We start from the raw sequence: 27732 nt of genomic DNA, 5'->3' as shown, positions 1-27732 counted from the left end.
TGTTTTACTCTTTACTGAAATTCACATGAATGTGATACAAGAAGGTACACTTTGAACCTAATATGTGAAAATACCTTAGTTGCCACATCTATAGCAGAGATCAACATTACTCCCATAACCAAAATGATTTTTAACAACTATTGTGGAGGACATGCACAAACACAGGGTTTCAATTTAAAAAAAATGTTTCCATGGCAATAGCTATTCTCTTCCCCCCTAAACACCCAGCCCAGCATTGCTCTAAAAAGAAAGAAAGAAAGTATTATTGCTCACTATCAGTCACACAAATGATTCAAACATTCTAAGTTTAGACAGAGGAGAGGGATCAGCTATTCTATTTCAAAATAACCCACATTTCTCAGCGAAGAAATATCTCTTCGTTTGCCTGATGTTAGCCTGTCTAGATCTCCAGTCCCTGACATCACCTTTTTATCTCTTCAAACACCCCTGCGTATAAGATCGCTGTTTTAAATCATGACTGGCAATCTGAAGGGCTTTTTGTTGTTGTTGCTCTCAGTCTGTGCCTGAAAGGAGTGGCTGTTCTCTAAGCAATTAAATGAGATGCAGAATTGGTGAAGTTTGCCTTTATACAGGCAAAACTGCAAAAAATGGCTTGTTTATGATGTTACAACATCAAAAGGAGGAATAGTAATCAGCATGAGTTCCAGACACATCTATTCCCAATTAGAGATGACAGCAGCTCCAGAAAAATGTGGTGACAGCACAAAGTATAGCTAAAGAGATTCTGAGGGAAGGAAAGAAACTGGGACTATACAAGTTAAATATGTTCCCATTTTAATCTTGTCCTCCCATTCCATCATACCCAAGTTGAAGGGAAGATTTCACAGATCAATTCCAAGCAGCAGCTGTCACAAAGAGGAATACAAGCCAAAATCAGTTTCTTCAAACCCAGTTTTCTTATTTTGCAAAATTAATCATGGAGAATGGCTATTTTGCACCTCAGGATAACTGGCAACACCATCCTGCTTTTGGAACAGGAGATCAGTAAGCAGGGAGGTGCCCAACTGTAACACTTTCCCAAGTTTTTCCTTCTTTACGAAGCACAGCATTTATTTTCCTCTGGGAACACCCACAATAATTACATCAGCCTACAAAAGACATTGACCTACATTCTGCCTCCCTGTTGCTAGGGCCTATATCAGGTTTCTAACATCCAACTTTTATTTCAGCTATTTTGATTCCTTTTCTGGAAGATCTATTTGTCACTATTTAAGGAAGAAAATAAATACAGGATTAGTTACCATAAAAATACTTGGGCCTCTCAAAAGCTTCACATGATGGCCAGGGAGCGAGGTCAGAAGTCAAGGAAAATATGCAATAGTTCTTTTTGCAATAGCCCCAGTGATGAAAAGAGGCGACATGTGTGTGTAAATGCACACAAGCATGCAAAAGACAACTGCCTTGTCATCTCAGTGTTCACAGGAGACAAAGGCTATAACATCAATATTAGCTTCATTTTGTGGTGGTAAAATGCTGGGTAGTTCATTTTAGTTGGCAGGCTTGATGTGATGGGTACCATATTTATCTGAATACAAGACAATTCTGAATTTAAGACGAGGCCCTGAAAAACAGAGGCTAAATACAGGTTATACTTATTTATTTACCAAAAAGTAAGAGGTCTCTGAATTTAAGATGACCTCTGGATTTCTAACAACAAAGAACTTGGAAAAAACCCTAATCTTGGATTCAGGTAAATACCGTTGCTCTATGCACACAAAATGGCAATCTCTGCCAGTGTGAATAAAAAAGCCCATACAGACAGGCAGAACTCAGTGTGGACTTCAGCCTCCAAGCCCATAACAAATGGCTAGATGTGGGTTTAAGAACCACAATGCTAGGCTAGCAGACCCACATGATGCTGATTGTGGCACATCAGATTGCAGGCAGAGGACTGAATTTTTACATCCCCCCACCCCCAAAGTATAATTTCCGGCACCTTCAGAACTAGCTCGTCAGGGAGAAGGCTAAGCCTGGCTAAGAAACACACTGCTACTCTTCTGGAATCTAGAAAGCATCAAGTATGCATTTGATTCATATTCTACCTTTCAACACATTATGTGCTCTCAGGGTAGAGTTGCCATGTCCCCTGAAATTCCAGGTTTCACCCGGATTTTAAGCATCTCACCCAGTTTGCTTAACCCACCCAGATTCCAGCTTTCATTTTTTTTTTTAAAAAAAGCTAAGCTCTAGCCCTTGTAGAAGCAGAGTTATGGAGCCAAACGTGTAGTCACTATTCTGCTCAGAAATTATTTTCCAGCCAGTTTACATAATATGCAAATTAGGCACCCAGATTTGGAAAGCCAGTACATGGCAACCCTATCTAGGGCAGCTCATAAATGCTTAATTTTTTTTTTAAAGCCAACATGGTGCAGTGGATAGAGTATCAGACTGGGGTTGGGAGATCCAGGTTCAAATTTGCACTCAGCCATGAAATTCATTGGGTGAAATGGCGGCAGTCACGCTCACTCAGCACAACCTAACTTACAGGGCTGTTGCAAGGTTAAAATCCAGGGGGCACCATGGTGCCTGGAGTTCCTTAGAAGAACGGCAGAATAAAAATGTTTTTTTTTTAATGTGAAAAAAAGAGATGAATCAAAAGCTGCAAGACCACAGCAGGAGAGAACATCAGCTAAAGAGTCAACAAAGGCTTTAAAAGCCTGGAAAAACAATACAAGTATTTGCCTTCTTCTGGAATGACATCACATATGGCAGAACATGCATAAACGAGGACCAACAGCCAAAAAAATTAAAAAGCTCTCTCCAACAACCACCAGCCTTGCCTTGTGAGAGCACCTGGAGGAGCACCTTCAAAAGATTATCACAACTGGAACAACACACACCTAGCTAGCTCTGTGAAAATGCTAAGCAGAGAACCCTAAGACAGTCCAATCCATTGTCATAGCCCAAATATTTGGTATTTTCAAAAGGTACTGTTAGTGGATTCAGCAGCCAAGAGACTCAAAACGCCAGATTCCTCTTCTGTTCTGGAAATTGTCTCCTAAAGAAACAAGCTAGTTGTAACCACTGGCAATTGAGGATGATGATGATGATGGGCAGACTTATGTCAACACTGATTTTTCAGCCTCACTCAAATGTAAAAATTTCAAAGACAGTTATAAGCCATGGTTCTTAACCAAAGTATTCACTCCAGTTATTTCAGAAATAAGTTCCAAAAGCCTGAATTTTCCTGAAGAATAAGGCGACTAGAAACCAAGCAGCACCTGCCAATTAAATGCCCATACAAATGGCAGCTCAGAGGAAGTTTCCCTAAGTAGTGAAAGTTCTGACTAAAGACCAGCTCATGCTAGAGCTAAGCTGGAATGTGCCAGCCATTTAATAGTTGGTTTATTTTATTTTCTCTTCTATCCCTGGACATAAACAGGGGAAAAAAGAGAGGAAAGAAACAGACAAAACCCAAAACCAATAAATGGAACAATGCCAAGACCTGACCAAATTAAACCCCACAGACAAAGTACACAATGTTTACTATGTTATTCATGCTTGCAGTCTAGTGGAGCAACTACACACACTGTCATCCAGCTCTCATTTCATCACTGCTTACACACACCAATGTAATCCTTTAATTCACAGCAGAAACAAACTGGCTCTGTCCCAACCATGAATCACCCTAAGCACAGGAGGCAAGGAGATTCACTTGGATGCCTGAAGAGCAAAAGTAAAGCCGCTGAAAGGGAATGAAGGCTGGAGCAGTTTCCTAGAGGCTGTATTCTTTCATACAACCTATGTAAGAACACTCCTGCTGGACCAGGCCAAGGCCTATCTAGCCCAGGACCCAGCTTCCCATCAGATGCCTCTGGGAAGCCCACAAGTAGGAGATGAAGGCATACCCCTTTCTTGCTGTTGTCTCCCTGCAACTGGCATTCAGAGACATCCTGCTTCTGAAGTCCTTGGAAGCTATGTCCAACCTCAGGTTGTGGTGACAAAACTCACTAAAACCAGAGGGCTCAAATTGGAGTTAAAAAGACAGAGCCTCAGGTCTGTCGCCGTGTGGAACCAGAGTTGCATGCATTCGCACATAACAGTAAGAAAACCTCTGCCCCCTGAAAATCTGGTTCTGCATTATGTGCAATTGCAGCTTCAAGCTCCAGTTGCAGACTACTTACTCTATTGCTCAATACTTGCTTCCTTCCCTCACTGCTGAGATTTCAGTCAGATACTGCCTATATACTTTCAAACCTAGCTTGCCTTTCCCCCTCCAAAACAGAAAGCTGGGAATCTCAGAACGCAGGTTTTTAAAACCCACAAAACCACAAAAGCCCAATACCAAACTTTCCCCTGTAGACTACTTCTCTGCAAGTCCTTCCATATGGAGGTTCAGAGCTTAGCCAAAGAATGATCCATTTTAAACCTTGGGCCTGCACAGTCACATGAGTGCAACATTATTAACTGGGGGATAATGCATATACTTCTGCATATCTATATTACAAAATGCACCTAGATTATGCTTCAGAAACTGGCTTGCACATTCTTTTCAAAAAAAGTTGTATTGTGGGAACAATGACTGACATCCTGAGGCAGTGGGCCAGAAAGATGCGCCTGTGCTGATGAAAGTTCTCAGAATACCACATCACAAAGTATACTGGGGGGGGGCGTATTTTTGCCTACCTCTGCTTCCCCTGCAAGTGCCTTATGCCTTTTGAAAATACGTCCCTGGAACTGCATACCCCTCAAGGACCTGTTTTCAGAGAGCACAATATACTTCGGGGGAACAGAGATTGGCAAAAATGGCCCCCACCCGGCACGCTCCACATTGCAGAGCTCTGGAAGTCCTCCACAGCATGCCTTAGTCAGGATGTCAGCAACTAGAAGTGAACATTCACACCCCAAAAGGGAAAAAAAAAATACAAGTGATAGGAAGCTGCATATCACTTAAATTATTCATACAAGACCATAAAGCAAAGAAACAGCACTGAAGGACATACCAGGCAGGCAAATAAAATATTTTATAGGGGATGGCATCACATTTGTAAATGTTATGGGGTCACTGAGGAAGAGCAGTATAAAAAAAGGGGGGGGATTGAAGGTTAGATTCCAGCTTCCATATTTTAAAAGAGCCAATTTCTACCTCTCATGCTTACAGAGAAATTTTTAGAGAGAATGAAGCTTATGCATGGCAATCATAATTAGGCAAAAGCAGATTTCAAATGTGCACAAATTATTTTAAGTACCCAATTTGGCATTTCTTGCCACAGAATAGGCCTCTTTTTTGCACCAAGTATGGCTGGCCCCTGGTATTAATATGCTGCTGATGCTTTCAACAAAGATTTATTTAATTATTCTCAAGTGTAGAAGGACTATGGAGATAACAGAGTAACTGCAGGGCCTGTTCACTTCTTGCGTTCTCCTCATGGTGAAGGGAGGGTATTAGCATGTCCAGTCTTGCACTGGGTTTTTATTTCTTCCCATAAAGCAAGCTGTTAACTGGTCTGTTTCATGTTTTATTTGAGCAAGGCATCTCGCTAGCCAACTGACCCACCAAGCCCCTCCAGTTCTTTCTAGGACACCCTATCAGTCCCAGGAAGATCCAACAAATTAACCAGACCATATTGTATGTGTCACTTCTTGCTCACATTGAGAAGAGGAAGAAGTGCATGAGATTTTAAGACTTTTACTGGACTGAGGGTGTGAAACATGCCTTGATATATTTCATCAGCAGCTTTTTAAGAAGAGAGTAGTCCAATCTACATATAATTAGGACACTTTGAACGGTGAATAGTTTGAGGCATATTTTACAGAACTCTAAGGGCTGCCCTTCATCGTCTCATGTGATCTGTTTCTGACTGCAGGGGATGGGCGGGGGGAATCAAACATTTGGATTCTTCTCCACAAAGAAGTCCCTGAACAGCAAAACTAGTTTGTTAGAGAGAAGGCTGCAGTGTTCTTCCCAAGAGGCGGGCTTCGCACACATGAGAGTTTTTATATGAGGGAACATCTAATCATGCAGTCCCCTACCTGCAATCTGAAGTGGCATAGTCCAGCAAGAGATACAGCCCATGAGACTTCTAATTATGTACTCGGTGCTCTTGTTATGTGGAGCGTGGTCTTTCCCAGCCTTCCCTGCATGTATCCCCATGGACCCTTCCAGCCTCCTGTGCTCTAATGCCAGTGCTGGGTTGGGCATTAAGAGACACCAGCATACCCTGCCCACTTGGCAACCACGTACGATCTGGGGCAACTGCCCGGGGATCGGCTGCCTCTGCGTGGTGGGGGAGGGAACAGCACTATTGAAGTTGCCGATGTTTCTAATACTCCAGGCCTACCTGTATTCTGCCAAAGAAAACCACAGGGCTCTGGGGGTGCCAGGAGTCAAAATCGATTTGACGACACACTTTACCTTTACTATTTACCAACACAGGGAATTTGTTTTGGTCTCTCCATGTCTCATATATTGCCCATGCTTAGACAAAGCAATTTCTGCAAGCTTTTACCTGTCTAGATTTTATTTTATTTTTACTACGAAAGAATATGTTGTTCAAATAATTTTCATTGGGCAGAGGGTAGATGCCTTAAGCTGTACGCCACTGGGTTTAAAATGGCTAGACAAAAAGCATGTTTTGTTTCTGTTCAAAAGGAACACTGAATAATGAACATGCTAGAATTTCCCCCACTTGGAAGCATGCAACAGTGATTGAGGTTGCCCTGCCTCCCATCACCAGAAACCAAGTAGTCTGAAGAATAAGCACAATATTTTATGATCTTGAATACTGAAAATGACTTTCCGCCAATGCAAGGAACAAGTTTATCACCTGCAAGCTGTGGTCCTTTTCTGGTAGCTCAGTGCAAGAACCTTACTCCAAGGCAGGGCTCAAAAATTCTCAAGCACGATGACTGAGTCAGGCAATGGACCAACGCAACCACAAGAAATGAGCAAGCAAAGTGGGGCATCTTGCCCTCTTCTCCTGGTTGCTTTGATCCATCACCTCCCTGAGCCAGGTGAATGCAACTAAGAGGAGGAATGAACAAGCAAAGTGGGGGCAGGTTGCTCCTTCCTCTTCCTGGTTGCATCTGACTGGCTTAAACAGGTGACGGACCAACACGACCAGTGGGAGGAGAGCACAAACCTACTTTGCTTGCTCACTCCTCTTGGCTGCATCCTTCCATTACCTGCTTGAGCCAGGCAGACATAACCAGAAAGAGGACAGAGCAAGTAAAGTCTGCCCCCACTAAGCAGAGGGTATTGCTGGGGGTGAGTGGCCGGTCTACCCCCGGCCCCGTGGAGCAGATGGCAGCTTAGCTCCTAATTTTGAGGCTAGTTCCTAGAGCCAAAGAGAATTTGTTGAGGCATGCCCTAAGAAACATAAAACATGAAGTTTCCAGAGTGCTGGCAAACAACCACTAGAGTGATGAATGTTGCAAATGCTGTAGAAGCTGAACTGGATTGTCTTTGTATAACTGCAAAGTTTCCCACGCTTGCTAAGGTTGAATGATCTCCTGTTATAAACCAGTCTTGTGTAAAAGCAAGAAGTGTAATTCTACCTGCTGTGGATTTTGCTTATGCTCATGAAAAGCTATCCGATAAGAGGATGGAGAATTTTGTCTCTAGGCAAGAGCTTCCTCTCCTACCCCTTCAGCCTTGTCAAAAACATGGAAATGGTCTTCCATTTATATAGCCCCCATTTCCTCGAAGGTGGGGACAATGTGCTAATACTTTGGGATACTTTGTACTGACATTTAAATATGCTATGTCCTGGGATAAGTAAATTGCAATTGTTTATATACTCTGTTGGCAGGGGCGTAGCAAGGTTGGAGTGGGCCCAGAGACAAGATTTTTAAATGGCTGAAGTTCAGCTCATGAAGTAAAGAAATCTTAAATGAGGTTGAATAATGGTAACAAAAAGCATAGTAAAATGTATTGATAGACAGACAGACAACCTATGTGCCACAATAAAACATCATCCTAAATTATTTTTTGAAAGGTTTTGTAAATTGTGGACAATTTAAGTCATTTAATGGTACTAGAAAGGCATGCTGTTCTGGTAGCTCCAGGTCTTAACACTCACATCCGTTTCGGAGGATGAATACAACTGAAGGAAGCCCGGGCAGGTACGCGGCTGGGGGTCAGTCATGTGACTTGCCTCTGAGGGGGCCCCAAGGCAGTGGGCCCCCAGACAACTGTCTCCCCTTGCCCTATTTATAGTTACGCCCCTGTCTGTTGGATATTAGTTACTCACTGGGAGTTGACTGTATATTCTACTTAGTCCATCCTCTCTCCTCCCTCTTTCTGTTGTGTTTGCATTTGGGATAGCCTCTTTGCATCTTCCTTTGTTGCTAAGCAAGACTGATAGGCCGCTTTAAGGCAGAGAGGAGAATGCCCTCCTGTGCCATCTCCTGCAACCCTCCCGCAAAAATCTTTTTGCCAGACTAAGGACTAGAGATTGAGTTGGATTCAAAGAACTGCAAACTAGTTCCCCCCACCACACACACCCATGCTGCTTTATGGGGGGCAGGGAGCAGGAAAACTGGGAAAACAGCTTGTGATATGGTAATGGTATGGGGATCTACTACTCAAAAGGAAGATGCCAAGATTCTATTGGGCGTGCCCAAAAAGTTATTTGGATCCTAGCCACTGTCCTCATTGCAGGGGAACAATATATAGTATCCACCAGGCATTTGGGTCTCCTTTCACTCACACTGACAGGGTTATGAAAATTGTTTAGGTAGTTCCACAACTGAAATTTGGTATGCACACATCCAAGGTACTCCAATTGCTAAAAGAGAGGAAAACACAATTCTTAGAGTTTTACCTCTACTAGTGAATATTTGGGACCTAAAGTCCGCAATGTAACCACAGTTAGCATTTCAACAAGGCAAGGCACAGGTGGAAGTCCCCCGCTCACTGAACAAAAGAGGCACCATTTAAAGTGGTGATTCTCTTTATTTAGCAGGGGAGGAGTAACTGGCCCTATCCATCCCCCAGCACAGCATCCCTCCAGTGGCTGTTGCTGGTGTCTACCTTATGCTTCTTTTTTAGATTGTGAGCCCTTTGGGGACAGGGAGACATTTTATTTTTAAATCCATTTATTTATTTATGTAAACCGCTTTGGGAACTTTATTGAAAAGCGGTATATAAATATTCTTCATATTTAATTGCAAGTCAGGCTAGGAGCCTTCCAACTTCATACTGTTGAAGCCGCCAAGGATTGGGGTCACGGGGATTTATGAACACATCTGAAAATGCACTATGCCGCACATACATGCAACTTCCTTTTTCACATGCTTTCAAGAAGTCTCAGAATGGAGTAGCAAGGCGGAGTGAGGGAAACTGGCAGTCAAGGCCAGGAACACACACATATTTTCCAAACACAAAATATGCTTACTAAAGTTAAATATAAATGCACATAAAGCTTAACCAAGAGGAGATGGTCAAGTTAAGCATTATGCAAACAGCTGTCTCCAACCAGATGACTTTCAGTTTATCAAACACATAAGCCACACCTTGTAGCCACAAGACCAGCAGCACAGCAAACATCAACAATGATGGAAAATGCCACAACAACCTCTTTATACGCAAAAGTAAGTGAGATTTTGCAAAACAAAGACTCACTTCATTGCAGCAATACAAAAACAAAATGCCTCACAAAGATGCAGACATTCACTAAGACAATAATCTGTTCCATTGGAAGACTGCTGGTAAACAGCATACCGACAAGAATTCAGGGAACCAAATGGCAAGGGCACAATAAGCTGCAGCAGCAACAACTGTGCCTAGGCGAATGGCAGCTAAAGCAACACTAATTAATGCTCAGAAATGAAGCTGTAATAGAATTGCAGTAATACAGAATTGCAGTATAACAGAACTGCGGCACATGCACCACTGAGTATAATACATCCTAGGCTGGAAAGGGCATCCTAGTCATATTGGAGGTATATAGGGCTAATGGTCAGTAAGGAAACCTGTTCTTAAGAGTCTTAAGTAAAGTGTGCCCTCGAGTCGGTGTCAGCTCCTGGCAACCACAAAGCCCTGTGGTTGTCTTTGGTAGAAAACAGGAGGGGTTTACCACTGCCATCTCCTGCACAGTACAAGATGGTGCCTTTCAGCATCATCCTATATCACTGCTGCCCAATATAGGTATTTCCCATAGTCTGGGAAACATACCAGTGGAGATTCGAACCAGCGGCAACCTCTGGCTTGCTAGTCAAGTCATATCCCTGCTGTGCCATTAAGAGTCTTAAGAGAAAACACCAATTTTTGAATTCTTTAGCAAACCAGCATCAGTAACCCAGGACTGATGTGGGAGGTTTTGATAGTTTACACACACACACACACACACACACACACACACTCACTCACTCACTCACTCACTCACACTCATTTACTATATCAAGGGTAGGCGATGTGTGGCTCTCCAGAGTTGTAGTTGCTGAACTACAACTCTCATCATCCCAATCACAATTTATTTCAGCTGGGGATTATAGGAGTTGTAGTTCAGCAACATTTGGAGAGCCACACATCATCTACCCCTGTACTATACCACTGAGCAGGGGTTCTAAACCAAAAGGTCATTGTGGCTGGGGATGGCGAGAATTGTAGTCCAATGACATGTGGCGATCCAAGTTTAGAATCCCTGTCTTAAGAGATATGTTTATTCCTTCACATAAGCCATTTTAAAGTGTGCTAATCCTTTGAGGCACAACATTTCTCCCTGCTTTAAAATTGCAAATGGGAGAGGAAAAGAAATAAATATTCTAGTACTATGGAATGTTTTGAAGCAATAGACCTCCATTGATTTCAGGAAATGAATCAAGCGTTCTGTCATTTCCACCCCATCCACACACTGAAAGCTTTGTAAGCAAAGAATATTTAACATTTAACAATCATATGAATCACATTAGACAGACATGTTGGAGTGGATACATTCCATAAATAGCACACAACTGAGGAGGAAAGATGATTGTGTTGGATTCTATGTGCATATGTTCTCCCACCATCTGCCCCAGGAAGAGGTTTCAATTAAGAGAATTGTGCAAGGTTTAACATACAAGTTAAATTAAACAGAAGGTAAGTACACCTAATGGTATAGCAGGGAAATGACTTGTCTAGAGAGCAAGAATCCCCACTGGTATGTTTCCCAGAATATGGGAAACACCTATATTGGGCAGCAGTGATATAGGAAGGTGCTGAAATGAATAATCTCATACTGCGTGGGAGATGGAAACTGTAAACTCCTCCTGTATTCTGCCAAAGACAACCACAGGGCTCTGTAGGCACCAGGAGTCCACACTGACTGGAGGGAACACCTTTACCTTTAAGTGTCAAGTGAAGCCAGACCTAAACTATAGCCCAACCCCAAATGGTATTAAGCCAAAACAGTTTCATTTCATACTTCCAAGTCAGAAACACTTCAACGCCCACCTCCCTCAATGCAGAAGCTTCTCAAGAATGTTTAGTGCCCCAGCTATAGAAGCAGAACCTATCTGCACACTGTATAGTGCTGGCTGCAGCTGTTTTTGAAAATCTGACACTAAAATAGGGAAAGGCCAGCAGTGAAAGGGGGGGGGAGTAGCAAACAAGTGTTTCCACTGCCTTAGTCAATTTAAGTTAAGTAGGAAATTGGATTGAAAGGTTATTTCCTCCTTGTGGCATTCCTGAGGTTATTCCATGCCTATGTTTTCATTCCTAGGGTCTAGTCAGATCTTCCCCCTTCCTTTTCCAGTGATGGGCCTCCATTCTGCCATTATGAATTTGTAGTTTGCTGCTCAAGTTACCAATCCTTTTAGGCCTTCATAAAAACTAAGTTAACTCAGAAAGGTTTTTGTCACCATTTTATCTTCAACACAAATTCTCAATGGATAATTATTTTTAGAGTGAACTAACCAATACCACCATTTGCAACATCCTCAGAGCATTAAGTCAGAAGAACCAGAACTGGTGAGAGCAGACTGAGTAATTCATAAAGCAAAGGAGTATACAGAACAAAAAAAAAGAGATATTAAACTTCAAAAAGAACAGAGAACTTGCTGCACACTGTTTTAATAGTTGCCATGCCCTGTTGCTTCGCATGCTGTTTGAAGTAGCAAGTAGGGTAACGCACCCTATTCTCACATAGCAAGGGAAACTCTGCAAACGGAATTACAGGGACAGACAGTTACTAACAAAGTAAGCTCAACAGTACCCTCTCTCATGAAGCGATAGAGCTCAACTTTTAAAGCCACATTCTGAAGATTAATGAAATAATCACCAGCTTTTCCAATGGTGATTACTTTACTGTTTTATCCACACTGGGATATCCACTCCAAAGGACTTTGTAGCTTCACACAAAACTATTTAAATTTATCCCGTAGAAGGACTCAAACAAACTGGTTTTAACAAAAAAGAGGTATGGCACAGAAACAATAAGACAGGGTCAGCCTCAGGCCTTAATCTAATAGAATGTAGAATGAAGCTCAGATTTTAAACTCAAGCTCACCTGATCTGGGAATTTACCATGGCAAATTAGCAAGAACACCATACAAAACCTCAGCTCTATAATCAGCTGCTCTTTTGTCTCCAAGGAGACCATTAGCAACATAATCAGGCTCCAGTGACCATCAGCTGTGATGTATAGTTTAAAAGTGGCTATTGGTCCCCTTGCCCATCACTTCCCTCCCCTCTTCCCCCATCAGCTCATTCATCTAGATATAGTCCTATTACTGTGACAAGTATTTATAGAACACTCTTCAACCAAAGTTCTCAGAGTGGTTTACATAGAAAAATACATAAATAAGATGGTCCCCTTGTCTCCAAAGGGACAAACAGGAGATGTATACCTGAAGAAAGATAGATTTGCCCCTGACACCTTCAAATCAGAAATTGCAACTGTATCTCATACAACATTTTCAGTAATGGAGAAAAGTACAGGGTGGGAAACAGATACAAATCAACCTTATTTTATAAGAGCTTGAGAGATCATGCTAGGGTAAGTTTCCAAAAGGCTGTGTTTATGATCATGTCAAATATTTTGGAGAATGGTTGAAAAAATATTGCCAACAGAACAGTAGTCATGCTATACAGCCATAGCACATCACAGTAGTTGCAAGAAGTTGTTCTTATTCATCACAACGGTTTGTTTTGCAAAATGAGAGACTAATCAGGGATGTTAGACCTTTAAGACTGCTCTAAAATATGCACCAAGAAAAGCTTATTCTGAAAGTGATACTGATTTTACAAATTAGTATGCACATGCTTTTACGTGGCACAAGTTTGTTCTCCATCTGCTTGTGATCCATATACAGGTCACTGAAGCTCCACTCCACTGGAAGCCAATCTTTCCCTTGCTCCCCATCGCCAAGCATTTTCAGTCCTATCTTCAGATTCCCAGGCCTAAAAGCTTGCTTAAGGATGAAGATTCATATAGGATGCCAGATTCTAAAGACAGCACCAACATTCTGTTCTTGCATGGCGGTTCTTGCATGGTGGGCTAAGGGAGCCCAGCCCAGTTTCCCCCCATCGTGAGAACCACTGGGCTCATGGGTGAGCCCGGTGACTCAATGGCGGCTAGCCCGCCAAGGCAGCCCTCCCCTAAAAGGAGGTTAGTAGAGTGAGCGCTCTGCTAACCCCGTTTTCTTGACTGTAAGATGAGCTCCCCTACCAGGAGGCTCCAACAGGCCTCCCGGCATTGGAGATCTCCCCAGAATGTCCCGCACACTTGTGTGGGGCATGCTGGGACTTCCAAGGGCCGTGTGTCCCCTGATCCCTGCCGCCCCTATCAGCTCTATGACAGAGCCGGTGATCGTGTGGGTGTCTGATCCAGCTGCCCAGGGAGGACAGAATGCTTGTGCGGGGAGAGTGGGCTTGACCCACAATGCCTGCACACAAGCCCTGCAGGCTCTCCACAGTGCTCGTGTGGAGAGCCTCAAGGTCTCGTTATCCACAGGAATTGGTGGGAATGGAACCCCCACGGATAATGAAGGCCACCTATAAGTGCTGCATGATACATCACTCTTTGGTGCCAGTGGGCATTCCTGATATTAAAGCATCAATTGTTGTGCACAAGTGAAGTCCTGGGCATTGGCCATTCCCTTATGCTAGTCAGCGTATCCATCCTAGCCAGGTGTGCCACAAGCTCAATAATTTAGATCAGGCTTTGGGGTTCCTTTACTTAGAAATGTTCGTTTACAGTTTAGACATGATGTAGCCACATGCAGAGTGTTAACAATCCACATAAACAGACTTAACTTTTAAAATATGACTACCTGTATAGCACAAGAGCCTTTTGGGAAAACACCACTGTTTTCATCAGAGGTAACGAATGCAAATTTTTAAACGAGGTGTAAACACTCCCAATTTTAATGCCACTGAAGAAGAAAACATTAAAAATCCAACTAGAGATATCCATAACTAGTTCATAAAGATTCCCTTTAAAAACATGCAACTGAGACATTGTCTTCCCTAAATACTGCTTCTCAATAGTTATGAATTTCAATAGTTATTCATTAAATACATAATACATGTAGAAAAATGGGTGGAAGGTGGATGAGGATAAGACATTTGTTTATGTAACATTCAGAGGCATCAGGACAAACTTGCATCAAGTGTTGAACATATATATGCATATTACAAGCATGCATCAAGGAGTTTTTCAGCTTTTCATTCTCAAGATGAATATGGGAGAAGTAATACAAGGAGGAGTCTTGCAAAAATTATTGACAGACAAGTATTGTCAGCATATTTATAAAAAGAGAAAGACTTGTAACTTCTCTTGCACCCCAAATAATTTGTCTTTAGAACTAGTAAAAACTTAAAAGTGATATGTGGTGGGCAGGAGGGAGAACAAAACACATTTTACTTTGATTTTGTAATTCTTGTGGATCTCAAAGTAACACAAAACTGGCAAAATACTTTGCACTGTCGTCTTTTCAGCACCCAGCTACAACTGTATGCTAATCTCCTGGCCCGCCAAATAGCTGGTACATTCCAAGAAACACAAACTGGGTTCCAGATGGCTGTTGCTTAGTGACAGCCCACATACTTGGTTGCTTAGGGAACAGGTTCCTCACATTCTCATTAGACAGCTGCCTGCTGGAAACTGCTACTCCTGTCTGGGAAGATTTCTCAACCTCTGCTACAAGCTGAGGCAGGGATTTTGGTCAGAACATGTCAATGAATCAAGACTACATCAAGTTAAACATGAGGCCTTTCTCACGATCCGTGAGAAGGGCTTGAAGGGGTGAGGGGAGGAAGCCTCAAAATCTTACCTCCCTCACAGATTATCCTCTCCTTGTTGCTGGTTGGGCAGATCGCCCACCCAGATGATTGCCGGCTTCTGCTGCCAGCAGGGAAGTTTGGGGGCAAAGATATTACATAATGTACCAGGTGAGTGCATGGTGCATTATGGGGAGTCCTTTGACATGGTCCAGGAGGCTGCTGGTGTGTGGGTGCTGCGTGACACCGACACAGGATCAGTTGGCCTGGGTGAATGGTGCATTTGCACCCTTAACCGGCTCCCTGTGGTTCTCACACAAAAGCAAAACTGGGGTGGGCTTCCCTGGTCTTGCCTGCATGTGAGAACAGCATCAGTGAGGGATTGGCAGCCTGTTATAAAATCACTTTTCATAATATGGCAGATCTAAATTGTGGGTTTATTTTTAGAGAGCAGTTATTAAATAATTCCAGAACTAGAACTATATATGGGCAACTCTGAGGCCCATCTTGCCCTGAAGCAGGAAAGAGGCCGTGCCTGCTGCAAGTTAAGTGCTCTAAACCACAGTTTGACAGCAGGCTCTATTCTCTTGGGAAGACCACAGTGTAGTCTCTGCACTATAAACTCTATACTATTGTGGCCCCTCTGCTCTGGAACGCCCTCCCAGAAGAGCTTTGCCATGCTCCCTCCCTTAGGGTTTTTGAAAAAAGTTCTTAAAACCTACTTGTTCAGAAAGGCTTTTAAATGTGTTTTACTACAACCTGGTGGATTAATTTTAATTGGGTGTGTTTTCATTGTTTTTATTCTACATAATGATTTGTTTTATTGTGTTAAGTTTTATATTTTACTGTTTTACTGTTATGAGCCGCCCCGAGCAGTATTGTACTGGAGGAGTGGAATATACATATTTTAAATTAATATTCTAAATAAATTTCTGACTGTGCTAATATCCACGTGCAAGGCAATAGAAAATGGGTCCTCAAACAATGTGCTGCCCATGCTATCTTATATCCCACTGCAGTGTTTTTGAGCTATATACTCAGAATAAATTACTAAACAAAGTACTACTAAAGTACACCGCCTAGAACCTCTGGATGGGGTGGTTTATAAGTGTAACAAACAAACAAACAAACAAATAAATAAATGCATATTTAGATAACTTCTGACTCCCTACATAGTAGACTGCTGTATTCTGAAATAAACCATACCACATTTTTGTGCAGTATAAACAATCTTACAGTTCACAATTAAATACAACCTCTATTTATGACACATAGGGTAGAACCATATCACCCTGGCTCTAAGCATCCCAAGCTAGTCTCTTCACCCATTTCCATCCTAAAGCAAGCTGTCTGAACAATAGGGAAATGTAACAAAAGGGTGTTTAATTTTTTTTGTTTTTTTGTTTTAAAGGGGGGGGGGAGGCCAATTTTCCAGTGTCAAGGTCAGGATTTTTAAGCCCACTTTATCTCTAGCTAACTTTTTACATCATCCAAAAAGATACACATTTTAGAAGTTTTATCTAGTATATACAGCCATCATAAAGCAAAACAATGCACTGCATGTCAATAGTATTTATTTTTGTTCCACTCTGCAGATAAGACAGTTTTCTCATCCCATAATCACGACAAAGCCATATCTTATTCGCTGTGTAAACTTAATCGAAGGTCAACAGGAGTCTACTAGTCTCTTCTAATTCCAAATGTGCTAATTCAGAAAGTGCTCTATTTCATCTAAGAGAAAGAGGAAAGGGAAAGAGCCATGTTGCCAGTTACACCTACCCAGAATTTGAATTCATGTAACTGGATGCCAGCCTACCTAAAATGTGGTGTTCATCGGAGGAAAAAACCAGAACAGCCACATGTTTGGCTGCAGCTATAAGCGCCGGGAGTGTCAACATTAAGAGGTGCAGAAAAACAGACAACACATTCCCAAGATAATTTGGCAGTAAGCACTGCCAGCTTGCATCACAGATCCATTGGTCTTTAAAGCAAAGTCCCCATAGTTTACAATTGTGGGGTTATGATGTCACCAACTAAGTGCAGCTTTTTCTTCATTCCATACCAGATTGATTCCCTAATTCACATAGAAGGGGAAAGGCAGAAACAAGGGGCATTTTAACAGACCCTCTACTGCAAGTAGGTGGTGGTAACTAATATACTTTTAGAGCATACGAGAGCAACACTCAACATGGAGCATCACACCCCAGAAATGTTTATGAGCAGGAGATCTATAACTCAGGCTGCAATCGTATGCACACTTAAAAAGGGACTTATGTCACCTTAAGTGGTGCAGCAGGGAAATGCTTGACTAACAAGCAGAAGATTGCTGGTTCCAATCCCCACTGCTACTATATCGGGCAGCTGCGATATAGGAAGATGCTGAAAGGCTTCATCTCATACTGCGTGGGAGGAGGCAATGGTAAACCCCTCCTACCAAAGAAAACCATAGGGCTCTGTGGGCGCCAGGAGTCGAAATCGACTTGATGGCACACTTTACCTTTACTTTATGTCTGACCTTATGTAAGACATAAGGTACTTGTGTCTGAATAAACATGCACAGGACTGTGCTATGAGTTGCACATTAACTTGTATGGCTATATTATAGTTAGTAAACAAGGTTAAGTTTTACAGTATTCTTGTTCTAGTCTCACAGTTCACTTTAGATTGTACTCAGTGAGAATATCCCACAATTGAAGTAACACATGGGAAACAAACTCAAACACAACACTAGTAGATCTGAAAATACATGCCCAGAATGTAAAAGAAAATGGGGATTTTGGAGGGAAGCGGAGACTATTTTATCAGGGATAGCCAAACATACCAACTAATTATTAAACAACTCTGGAAGGGTATTGTATCACAAGCCAGCTCTTAAAAAGAACATATCCTCCACACTCCACAGCTCATCAACTTGAAAGTCACAAGAGAAACCCACAGTTCTCAATATTGTGATACATACATCTCAATGGGCTTCAGTACATGAAACTGACTCAGATGCCTTCAGCCTCCACACCTTTCACTCTACCTACAAATGAGCTGTTAAGTATGATCTTGCCTCCCTCCCTCCTTCTGCCATGCCTATGTGAGAGGTTCACTGGCTATGAAAGCAATCAGATATGATCCCAGTTCAAAGCACAAGCACGTATACTAGACATGTGTGTTTTTGTCCTCATGCTAGTTGTTTCATCTTTGTGCCTATAAACCTGATGGGCAACATGATGGGAAGCACTTCATTGACATTAGGGACCCAGTGGGGCTGTTGTGCAACTTGAGAGGCAGTTATCCATAAGTGGTTTTAAGTCTTTGCACTGCAGCCCCATCACATCACAGTTGAGGCTGCCTCTCAAGTCACACAGAACAGCTTTACCAGGTCCCTAATGTGGATGGAGGGCTGCCCTTCCTGTCAGTCACCATGTTTAAATGTGTTCCTTACAGATCAAGATTGTGTTAGGTTTTCTTTCTTTTTAAAGAGTGTTAGCAACACTTTTTTGTTTAGTGTATTCAAAAGTCAAAGTCTGGTAACATCTTTATTAGGACCAGCAATCCAGGATTTCAGTCCTTCCCAGACCTTCCTGGAGATGCCAGGGATTGAACTCAGGACCTTCTGCAAGCAAAGCATGTGTATGTATTTAAATACCAGACTGCTCACTAATTGATATCAGGCTTTTCACCTACAACCCAGCAGCAACAGTATCAGCATTTTTCAAGCTGGTCTCCAACGTAGCTTATACCATTCAAGAATTAAGTTTCTGTGCCCCATCACGATTCTGAATTCAAAATGCTTAAGTGTACAGCTTAATTAGGTATGGGTAAGAGCTACATGAAGAGGAGAGAGGAAAAACGGTTGATTGATCAGATCCTCATGAAGCTTCTTTACTGATTGAAGTCATTGGAATGATCAAATTTAATTACTTATGTTCCTCTCCATGCACATCATGTTGCTTTCTACAGAAGCAGAAACCCAGACCTCTGTCAGTGAAGAAATAAGAAACCTAGAAGAAAAGCAGGTATTTCTAGTCCACTGAGAAGAGAGAAAATTAATCACTCTTCCCACTTGTTAAGAATGCTGTTCTATATTTTAAATCTATTTTACAGTAGCTGATTAAAATCCTGCTACTGTTAACAGTTTAATTTTTTCAGCCAGAATACATACATTATTCTCTCTGAATGCCATTAGTTGGCCATAATCTGAGAAGCTTTGGAACAAACATTAAACCACTACAGAGAACCTCATGGGGCTAAGATCCTGCTCCCCACATATCCCATTTAATATTATAATGGCCAGTTTTATGGTGCAGGACTAGGTCCACAATTTTGGGTTTTGCTGTCCCACTAATACCTATTTTAAAAAGCAGTCAATCACCGATAGCATATTTCTAGACTATCACTTTGCATTCAGCGCCTGCACCCTCTATTTAGAGACAGAGCCCATGCGTTAAAAAGTATGTCTCAGCTATACTTCAAAGCTTTGCTGATCACTCTGGTTGGAGGATGGGATAGGGCAGTTGCCATGCCAGCTGCATTGCACTTTGCCCCCACGACTTGAATTCCCTTCCAATTTTCCACGGCTGCACCATAAACTGCATCCCAACGCTCCCTAGGCACACACACCAGATACTATAAGGTGGTGAGGCACTGCTCCTAGTATGACCCTTTCGCCCAGGTCACTCTAAGAACCTGAGACGGGTAGTGTCCTTGCAAGCTTGGGGCTTTTATATTAATGCATCACTGTCAGGTACCTTGGCATATGCTGTTAATGCAAATTAACTCTTCAATATTTATTCAGCCCCATAAGATTTGGTTAAAGTGATAATTGGCTAAAAGTGATATTAGCTACCAGGAATGCAAGTATTTTGAAAACTCTGGTCACTAGAGTAGATTTGCCAGGCATGAGCAGTATGTCAAACGAAGATCTGTAATGCTAAATCCCCAATTTTTCAAAGGTTTATGTTCCTCTCAGGGCCATTTTGTCTCAGTTAAAATGTTCTCAGTCTCTTTAGACCATAACCTTTCGCAACCCACTGACAATCTAAATGAAGACTTAACATCACATTCCACTATATAGCAGTTTTTACCAGAAGGGAAAAAGAGGACTGATGAAGGGCAGTGAGCTCTTTACATCTGAGGAAGTGGACACATCTACTCCAGCACATAACATCCATCACTTTCTGAGAGAATGATAAGGCATCAGTGAAGGTGCCAGGCCTTTTGTCACTCCTCTTTTAATCCCTGTCACCCATCATTACTTTTTTAATGGACTCCATGGTATTGTCTAAGACATTTTCAGGATTCTGGAAGATGCAAAAGATGTATGCCTCCAGTTACAGGTGGCCCTCGTTATTCGTGGGGGTTCCGCAAGTACAGAAAATGAATAAAGGAACACCCTATTGGAATCTAGGGGTTAGGTTTTGTAGTTATCCTGCCAAAAAAACACAAACACACAAAATGCTAAAGAAGCAGGGAGGGGTGAGAAATAAAAGTAGAAATCAACAATACCTTGCTCTCTATGGCTCCAGCAATGCCCCCCACCACCCAAAACCAGCCAAAGTTTGAGCAACTGTTCAGCAAAAAAAGGTGGTGGTGGTTTTAAATAGAAAGTCTCAAAATGGCTCTGTGTTGTAAAATGGTGGCCAGAAGTGACATTGAAAGTCATTTCCAAGTTATTTCCGGCCACTCAGCAATGGCGAATAGGTAAATGTTGGCCTATTTTTGTACTGCGGATAAAGAAACCGGGTCTCTAATACCCATCTGCAGATACTAGAAACTGCAGGTGCCAAGACTGCAGGTAACGAAGGACCTGTATGATTAGCAGCCACACAAGATTTCAGTCTCCCATTATTCACCATTATCCTGGATTATATCCTGTGTTAAAAGGGGAAAGTTGGAAGAAAGCAGCTCATCAAGTTTATAAGAGAGAGGTGTACAAAACCTTGTAACCTTCTTTCTACAAAGACCAGCCTTCTACCAGGTACCTAATGGAACCATTGCCTGATTCTGCAGAAACTTCTGTCAAACCTTGCTCACTTTCTAAGTACCTACCTCTCGGGCAGGTTCCAAATGGTGTCCCTTGGAGACAGTTCTTAAATCTGAACCATATTGTCTCCAACGTTGTTTAACATCTACATGAAACTGCTAGGAGAAGTCATCGGGGGATTTGGTGCAGGGTGTTCTCAGTATGATGATGACACTCAAATCTATTTCTCCATGTCAACATCAACGGGTGAAGGCATAACCACCTTAACGGGGTGGAGCCACCACTGGGCCAACAGGTTCAAAGAATCCGGGCTGTGCCCAATCAGGGGCAGCGCTTTGCGGTCCTGACACGTCCCCTATTCGGAAGTTAAAGGGCTGCTGCGTTCACAGCACAGCCAGGAGCGGCTCTTCCCTGCAGAATAGGGCTGCAGTGCCAGCAGAAGTCTAACTCCTGAAGGGGCCGCGCGGCCCCTTCGGGAGTTAAATAGCCGGCGTTGCATTTGTGGCACGGCACGGAGCAGCTCTTCCCTGTGAATGCAGCACCAGCCCGAGTCTACTCCTGAAGGGGCTGCGCAGCCCCTTCGGGAGTTAAATGCCCAGCACTGTGCCAGCCTGAGTCGCTCCCTCCCAAATCCTGAACGGAGCTGCACAGCTCCGTTCGGGAGCCAGACCACGCCCCCTGCATCTGACATCAGATGCAGGGGCAGGGGGAGTGGGGCCGCTGCCGCAGGCACACACAGGCCGCTGGTGGTCAGGCTCCACCACTGCACCCTAAATGCCTGCCTGGGAGACAGTAGTGGGCTGGATGAGGGATAACCAACTGAGGCTTAATGCAGATAAGACAGAGGTACTTATTGTGCAAAGTCAGAATTCGAGAGATGATTTTGATCTACCTGTTCTGGATGGGGTCATACTTCCCCAGAAGGAACAGGTATGAAGTGTGGGGGTGCTTCTGGATCTAAACCTCTCTCTGGTGCCCCAGGCTGAGGCGGTGGCCAGAGGTGCCTTCTATCAATCGGTTTCAGCTGATATGCCAGCTGCATCCGTTCCTTGAGATGAACGACCTCAGAACGGTGGAACATATGCTGGTAACCTCAAGACTTGACTACTGCAATGCACTCTATGTAGGGCTGCCTTTGTACGTAATCCGGAAACAGCAATTGGTACAGAATGTGGCAATCAGGTTGGTCTCTGGGTCATCTCAGAGAGATCATATTTCCCCTGTATTGAAAGAACTGCACTGGGTATCGATAAGTTTCTGGGCAAAGTACAAGGTGCTGGTTATAACCTATAAAGCCCTAAACAGCTTAGGCCCTGGGTATTTAAGAGAACGTCTTCTTTGCCATGATTCCCACCGCCTATTCTGGATCTGGAGAGGGATGGGCCTTTTCCATTGCTGCCCCTAGGCTTTGGAATGTGCTCCCTGTTTAAATAAGAGCCTCTCCATCTCTGACAGCTTTCAAGAAGTCAATCAAGACACATCTGTTCACCCAGACTTTTAATCACTTACTGTTTTAAGTTTTAAATTTTTTAATGTCTACATTTTGTTTTAATTATGTTTTTATTGTCAACCACCCAGAGACACAAATTTTGGGCGGCATAGAAATTTGATAAATAAATACGGAAAAAACTCTGCAGTTACCTGAGATTGTTTTGTTGTAATCAGCCCACAGACTTGCGTTTTGAGTGGTATAAAAATATGTTAAATAAATAAATAAAACAAATGAGACAATCACAATGAATGACATATGAAGGGAAATGTGTAGAAGTGAGGAAAACCTCTTCCCTTTAATTAGAAATAGCATTTTGGAGTTGGCTCCAGCTCTGAACACAGGGGAAGCTCTTTAGAGTGCTTTGCCTGAGATGCAGTATCTTGCAGCCCTTGAAAATGAAACCCAGCTAAAGAGATCCAGGTGTATGCTAATTTTAAACATTTGCTCTTTATTATAAACCAGTTAAAAATGCAGTTGCTTCCAAAAGGAATACTGATAAAGTAGAAATACAAGTTAGGAGCTGGACTATGGATAGATAGATTCATATGTGGTTAGGCAGAGGTGGGCATGATTCAAGCGAACCTAGGAACATAGGAAACTGCCATATACTGAGTCAGACCTTTGGTTTCTCTAGCTAGCTCAGTATCATCTTCACAGACCGGCAGTGGCTTCTCCGAGGTTGGAGGCAGGATTCTTTCTCAGCCCTATCTTGGAGAAGCCAAGGAGGGAACTTGGAACCTAGATGATCTTCCCAGAGTAGCTCCATCCCCTGAGGGGAATATCTTATCAGCTCCTTCCTCCACAGTGGGGAGGGCTTGTTTTAGAAACACCATTTATTTAAAAACCCACACACACAAGAGTTTCTCAATTTTATTATTAGGAAGACTAACCCAGAGCAGTTTGCTTTTGTTTGGGACTCACCACCTATCTAACAGCTGTTCTGTTCCTTTACCAGAAGTTGATTAAAAGAGAACTTAGTGTAAAGTTGCTGTGTAACAAAAGTAGTAAAATTCTGGGGTTGAGGTTTTTGGCTGTGCAACACGTACATCCTTATCCAAGAAAAACAAAATGTCATGTTACTCTAGCTACCAATATGGCCAAAACAGATATGCTAACAAATGCTAGGCACCTTGTCCAACAGGACAAGTTGACAATATTGACAGAAACCCAACAACCTATCCACGAGGCTCATGTAATTCACAGAAGAAAGGGTTCTTGACTATTAACAAGATTAATTTTTTCAGTTCAGCAGTATTTTAAATCGGTTTTAATATTTTAACCCAGTTTCGGGGGTTTTAATTACTGCAACTGTTTAATTCTTGTTTTAAATTTTTTTTAATTGTTAGTTGTTATATTGTTTTTCATTTTTGTTTTAGCTCTTCATTGTTTTAGTGGTTTGTTTTTAATTGTAAACTGCCCTGAGCCATTTTGGAAGGGCGGTATACAAATCAAATCAATCAATTGAGGAGAGAAGAGCTGGTCTTGTGGTACCAAGCATGACTTGTTCCCATAGCTAAGCAGGGTCTGCCCTGGTTACATCTGAATGGGAGACTTGATGTGTGAGCCCTGCAAGATAGTCCCCTCAGGGGATGAAGCTGCTCTGGGAAGAGCAGAAAGTTTCAAGTTCCCTCCCTGGCTTCTCCAAGATAGGGCTGAGAGAGTTTCCTATCTCCAACCTTGGAGAAGCTGCTGCCAGTCTGTGAAGACAATACTGAGCTAGATAGACCAATGGTCTGACTCAGTATATGGCAGTTTCCAATGTTCCTATGTTCCAATCAATCAATAAATTTAAGCATCAGTAACATGGCTTTTGGAACAATGCCCATCTGTACTCAAGTGCAAATATTTTGTTCAAAAAGATTATGCAGGTTGCCAGTAGAACAGTGCTTTTCAACCACTGGTGGCATTTCATGATGCTTAGGTCATGCTGATTATTCTTCATGTGTCTGAAGCACTGCCACAAGGACCACATGGCACTGCTATGCCTGGCCTGATGCCACCACAAGTGGCAGTGTACCAGCCATACGGGAACAACAATATCCTGCACTTCAGAATAGGCACAGGGTGGGCGGGGAGGGTGCAGAGAGAAGGAGAGACTACAGCAGGCAACAGCAAATGAAGAAATCTCTCCCTCACTGCAGGAACAACTATCTTGAGAGCTGGTCACGCCTGCATGCAGCAGTCATCCCTGGGTGATCCTTTGAAAGAAGTGATTCTCTTTAGAAAGAAAGAAAAAAAGTTTAAAAACCCTCTATAGGAGGATTCTAGTTGAGGGTGGATCCCATGGTTTATACTACTCACAGTATTGTCTATGAGCAAGATGCATCACCCACAGGATATCAGGCCCAAAAATGGCTATGTCAAAACTCGCCCTACAAGATAAAACTCACCCTACAAGATTTAAATGTTAACGCAGAACTATTGGAGTGAAGTTCCAACAGCCTAAGGATAACACTTGCGCAAGGCAAGTTGGATACTTCTGTGTTTGGGTACAACTGTATAAGACAGCAGATCTGCACTGTGTGAGTATGTGAATGCATGTTTAAAAAATGAGTGAGAAGTAGTCGTGGAGAGCTCAGGGGATTTAAACCAGCACTAACAAAGGGGATTTAAACCCTTCCCCCAATCTAAGTTGTCCTCTAGCTGCTATTAAGCCCACAGATGAAAACAAAAGAGTACTGAACCTGTATGTTTCGTCCATCTCAGGGCAATCAGCAGAAGGAAGAAATGTGAATCAGGAAGTTTAAGCACCCTCTCCCAGCATCTTAAATTGGTCCTTCCTTAAATCCCATGACTGATTTTAACTCTTGGAACACCATGGGAGATCCAATCACAGATCTCTTGCCATCTTGTCTAGTTTAAAATAAGGAGTGAAAAGGAATGTAGCCCCATGGATACTTCTCACTCTTTGTAGTGATTCTTTCTTGGCTCTTGAGAACCACATAAGGATATTTTAAATATCAGAGTTCTTTGAATGTTTGGCCATGTTACAATTTGGAATGCACAGTTTTCCACACTAGACTAGAGTATAAGGAAACTAGTCTGTTAACATTCCAGTTTTACATTGACACTATGAGAATCACCTACCTGAATGTAAGGTAGATCATTTCCAAAGTAGTTTCTCAACCAACATTAAAGTTGTGCCATTGAGTCGGAGACCACAGAGCCCTGTGGTTTTCTTTGGTAGAATACAGGAGGAATTTACCATTGCCATCTCCCATGCAGTATGAGACGATGCCTTTCAGCATCTTCCTATATTGCTGCTGCCCGATATAGGTGTTTCCCATAGTCTGGGAAACATACCAGCGGGGATTCTAACAGGCAACCTCTTTCTTGCTAGGCAAGTTATTTCCCTGTTGTGTTTAGGCAAACCCAAGTTCCTGTCCTCAAGGCTATAATTACAGATGCACCTTGTAGGTGCAGAATGCTCAAGTAATTGTCAGACCTGTCTGCCTGTTCCCAGTAAGAGCTGCCTAATACTTGCTACTTATGTAATAGGATATAAGAGAACAGTAAGATCTTGCTTTAGTGGAAAAGGTCATACTAAAAGGGAAAGTACAAGTGACAGTTTCCTGTACTCTTGGTCAGACACTTTCCTGCATAACCAGATATGCAGGAAGAATCTCTGGTGAGGTCAGGGACCTCAAGCCCAAGGACACTCCTGCACAGCCACTGAGAAGCCAGTTGTGCCGATGCAACTGATGGACACAGCAAATGATGGTCTTGCAACCCATTCCAAGAGCTATATAGACCAAAACAAAAACTAGCACGGGCTGAAGAATCCAGTACACGTAGACTGGATAGATTAGACCAGGACTACACAGCTCAAATGCCCTGGTGGGCCAGAACCATCCACAACTTGGCGTGCAGGTGCCAAGTCATTTTTAGCACATTATTACATTAAAATTAAAAATATTTTTAGTTACGTGTGGATCGATTCCCTCTGTCAATGGACCCATAGTTTCAACCAAGGATATTGGACAGAGAATAGGTCCAGTCCCTGCTCAATCAGTGGGGGCCCTAGAGCACATGCCGGCCCCAAACAAATGCCAAGTCCTCTCCCTAAATTGTTGTTGCTTTCAGGCTGCAATGCTAGGCATGCTTACATGGGAGTAAGCCTCCTCACTGGGCACACCATGGAGCACATTTCTGAGAAAGCATGCACAGGATGGTGCTATAAGGCAGTTTCTAGCTCCTTTGTTGCTGCAGGATACCTGGGGGGCAGTAAAATAGTCACTGTGGGCCGAATCTGGCCCCTGGGCCTTATATTGTGCAGGCCTGGATTAGACGCACTTCATAAGAGTCCCAATCCATAAAATAAGTGCTATACAAATGCAGTCCATGTCCCTCCTTGATCTGTGATAAAAAGGGTTCCGATAAGCCATGGAAAATATCCTTCCCTGTAACTCACTTTTCAAGGTCCATTTCCCAAGACAGAAGAACTGTATTAGCCACTCTTTTTACAATCACATTAGCTCAATCCTTTATGACACAGAGCAAGTCAAGTCACATTAGTGCCTGTGACCTCACCCATTACCTAGGTCTTGGCAGAGAGTCCAGTTCATCATGTGAGCAAACATGACTGCTGCAGACTTTGAGATGCTTATACAAAGACTGCGGGAAGGAAGCAAGATCGGAAGTACTTCTATCGTGTCCTATGCCCTTCAACAAGCGAAAATGAAAACTTGGAGAGCTCAGGAAGTCTGCTACTTGTTTGTACAGAAGCCAAAGTCAATCATGTCTCAAAATGCCACAGCTGGACGGAAGCCTAGAAATACTTGGGTTCACAAACAAATGTTTGCTAACTGGGCTTCAATAAAATCAGTGAACAGCAGTTCAGGTTTGTGGGCTCCTGTCATCTTCAATAAATATGGCCTCACAAATAGAGGGACCTGTAACCACCAAGCTGCAACTCAAGGTAATACCATGTGATTATTTCTGCAATTCTGCCCCTTCCTTCAGTTACCAGCAGCAAAAAGTGAGCAGAGACTTAGCTGCAGAACCAGACTCCTCCCATCTTATTCATTTAGTGCTGCTACAAGTTTGTAACATCACAAATGGTTTCTGTGGCAACTGACTGTGACAGAACTGAATCAGTCAAAC

At 42.7% G+C, this 27732-nt stretch overlaps 1 protein-coding gene across 9 annotated transcripts in view; it reads right to left on the bottom strand.

Moving 5' to 3' along the window:
* DLGAP4 (DLG associated protein 4) overlaps positions 1-27732 on the bottom strand; it is a 536166-nt gene that overhangs the window by 34032 nt on the left and 474402 nt on the right. Inside the window, exon 1 of one of the 9 annotated variants that reach the window (XM_053313666.1) lies at positions 12156-12180. The exons of the other annotated variants lie outside the window; for them this stretch is intronic. Within the exon in view, the coding sequence (XP_053169641.1) occupies positions 12156-12165 (10 nt within the window). The 5' untranslated portion in view covers positions 12166-12180. Of the gene's footprint in view, positions 1-12155; positions 12181-27732 lie in introns of those variants that run through there. 9 annotated transcript variants of the gene reach the window in all.

Source organism: Hemicordylus capensis, chromosome 4 (assembly GCF_027244095.1).
Source record: "Hemicordylus capensis ecotype Gifberg chromosome 4, rHemCap1.1.pri, whole genome shotgun sequence".
Classification (NCBI taxonomy): Eukaryota; Metazoa; Chordata; class Lepidosauria; order Squamata; family Cordylidae; genus Hemicordylus; species Hemicordylus capensis.
Note: the sequence above shows the minus strand (reverse complement) of the source record. Positions and strands in the feature narration are given on the sequence as shown.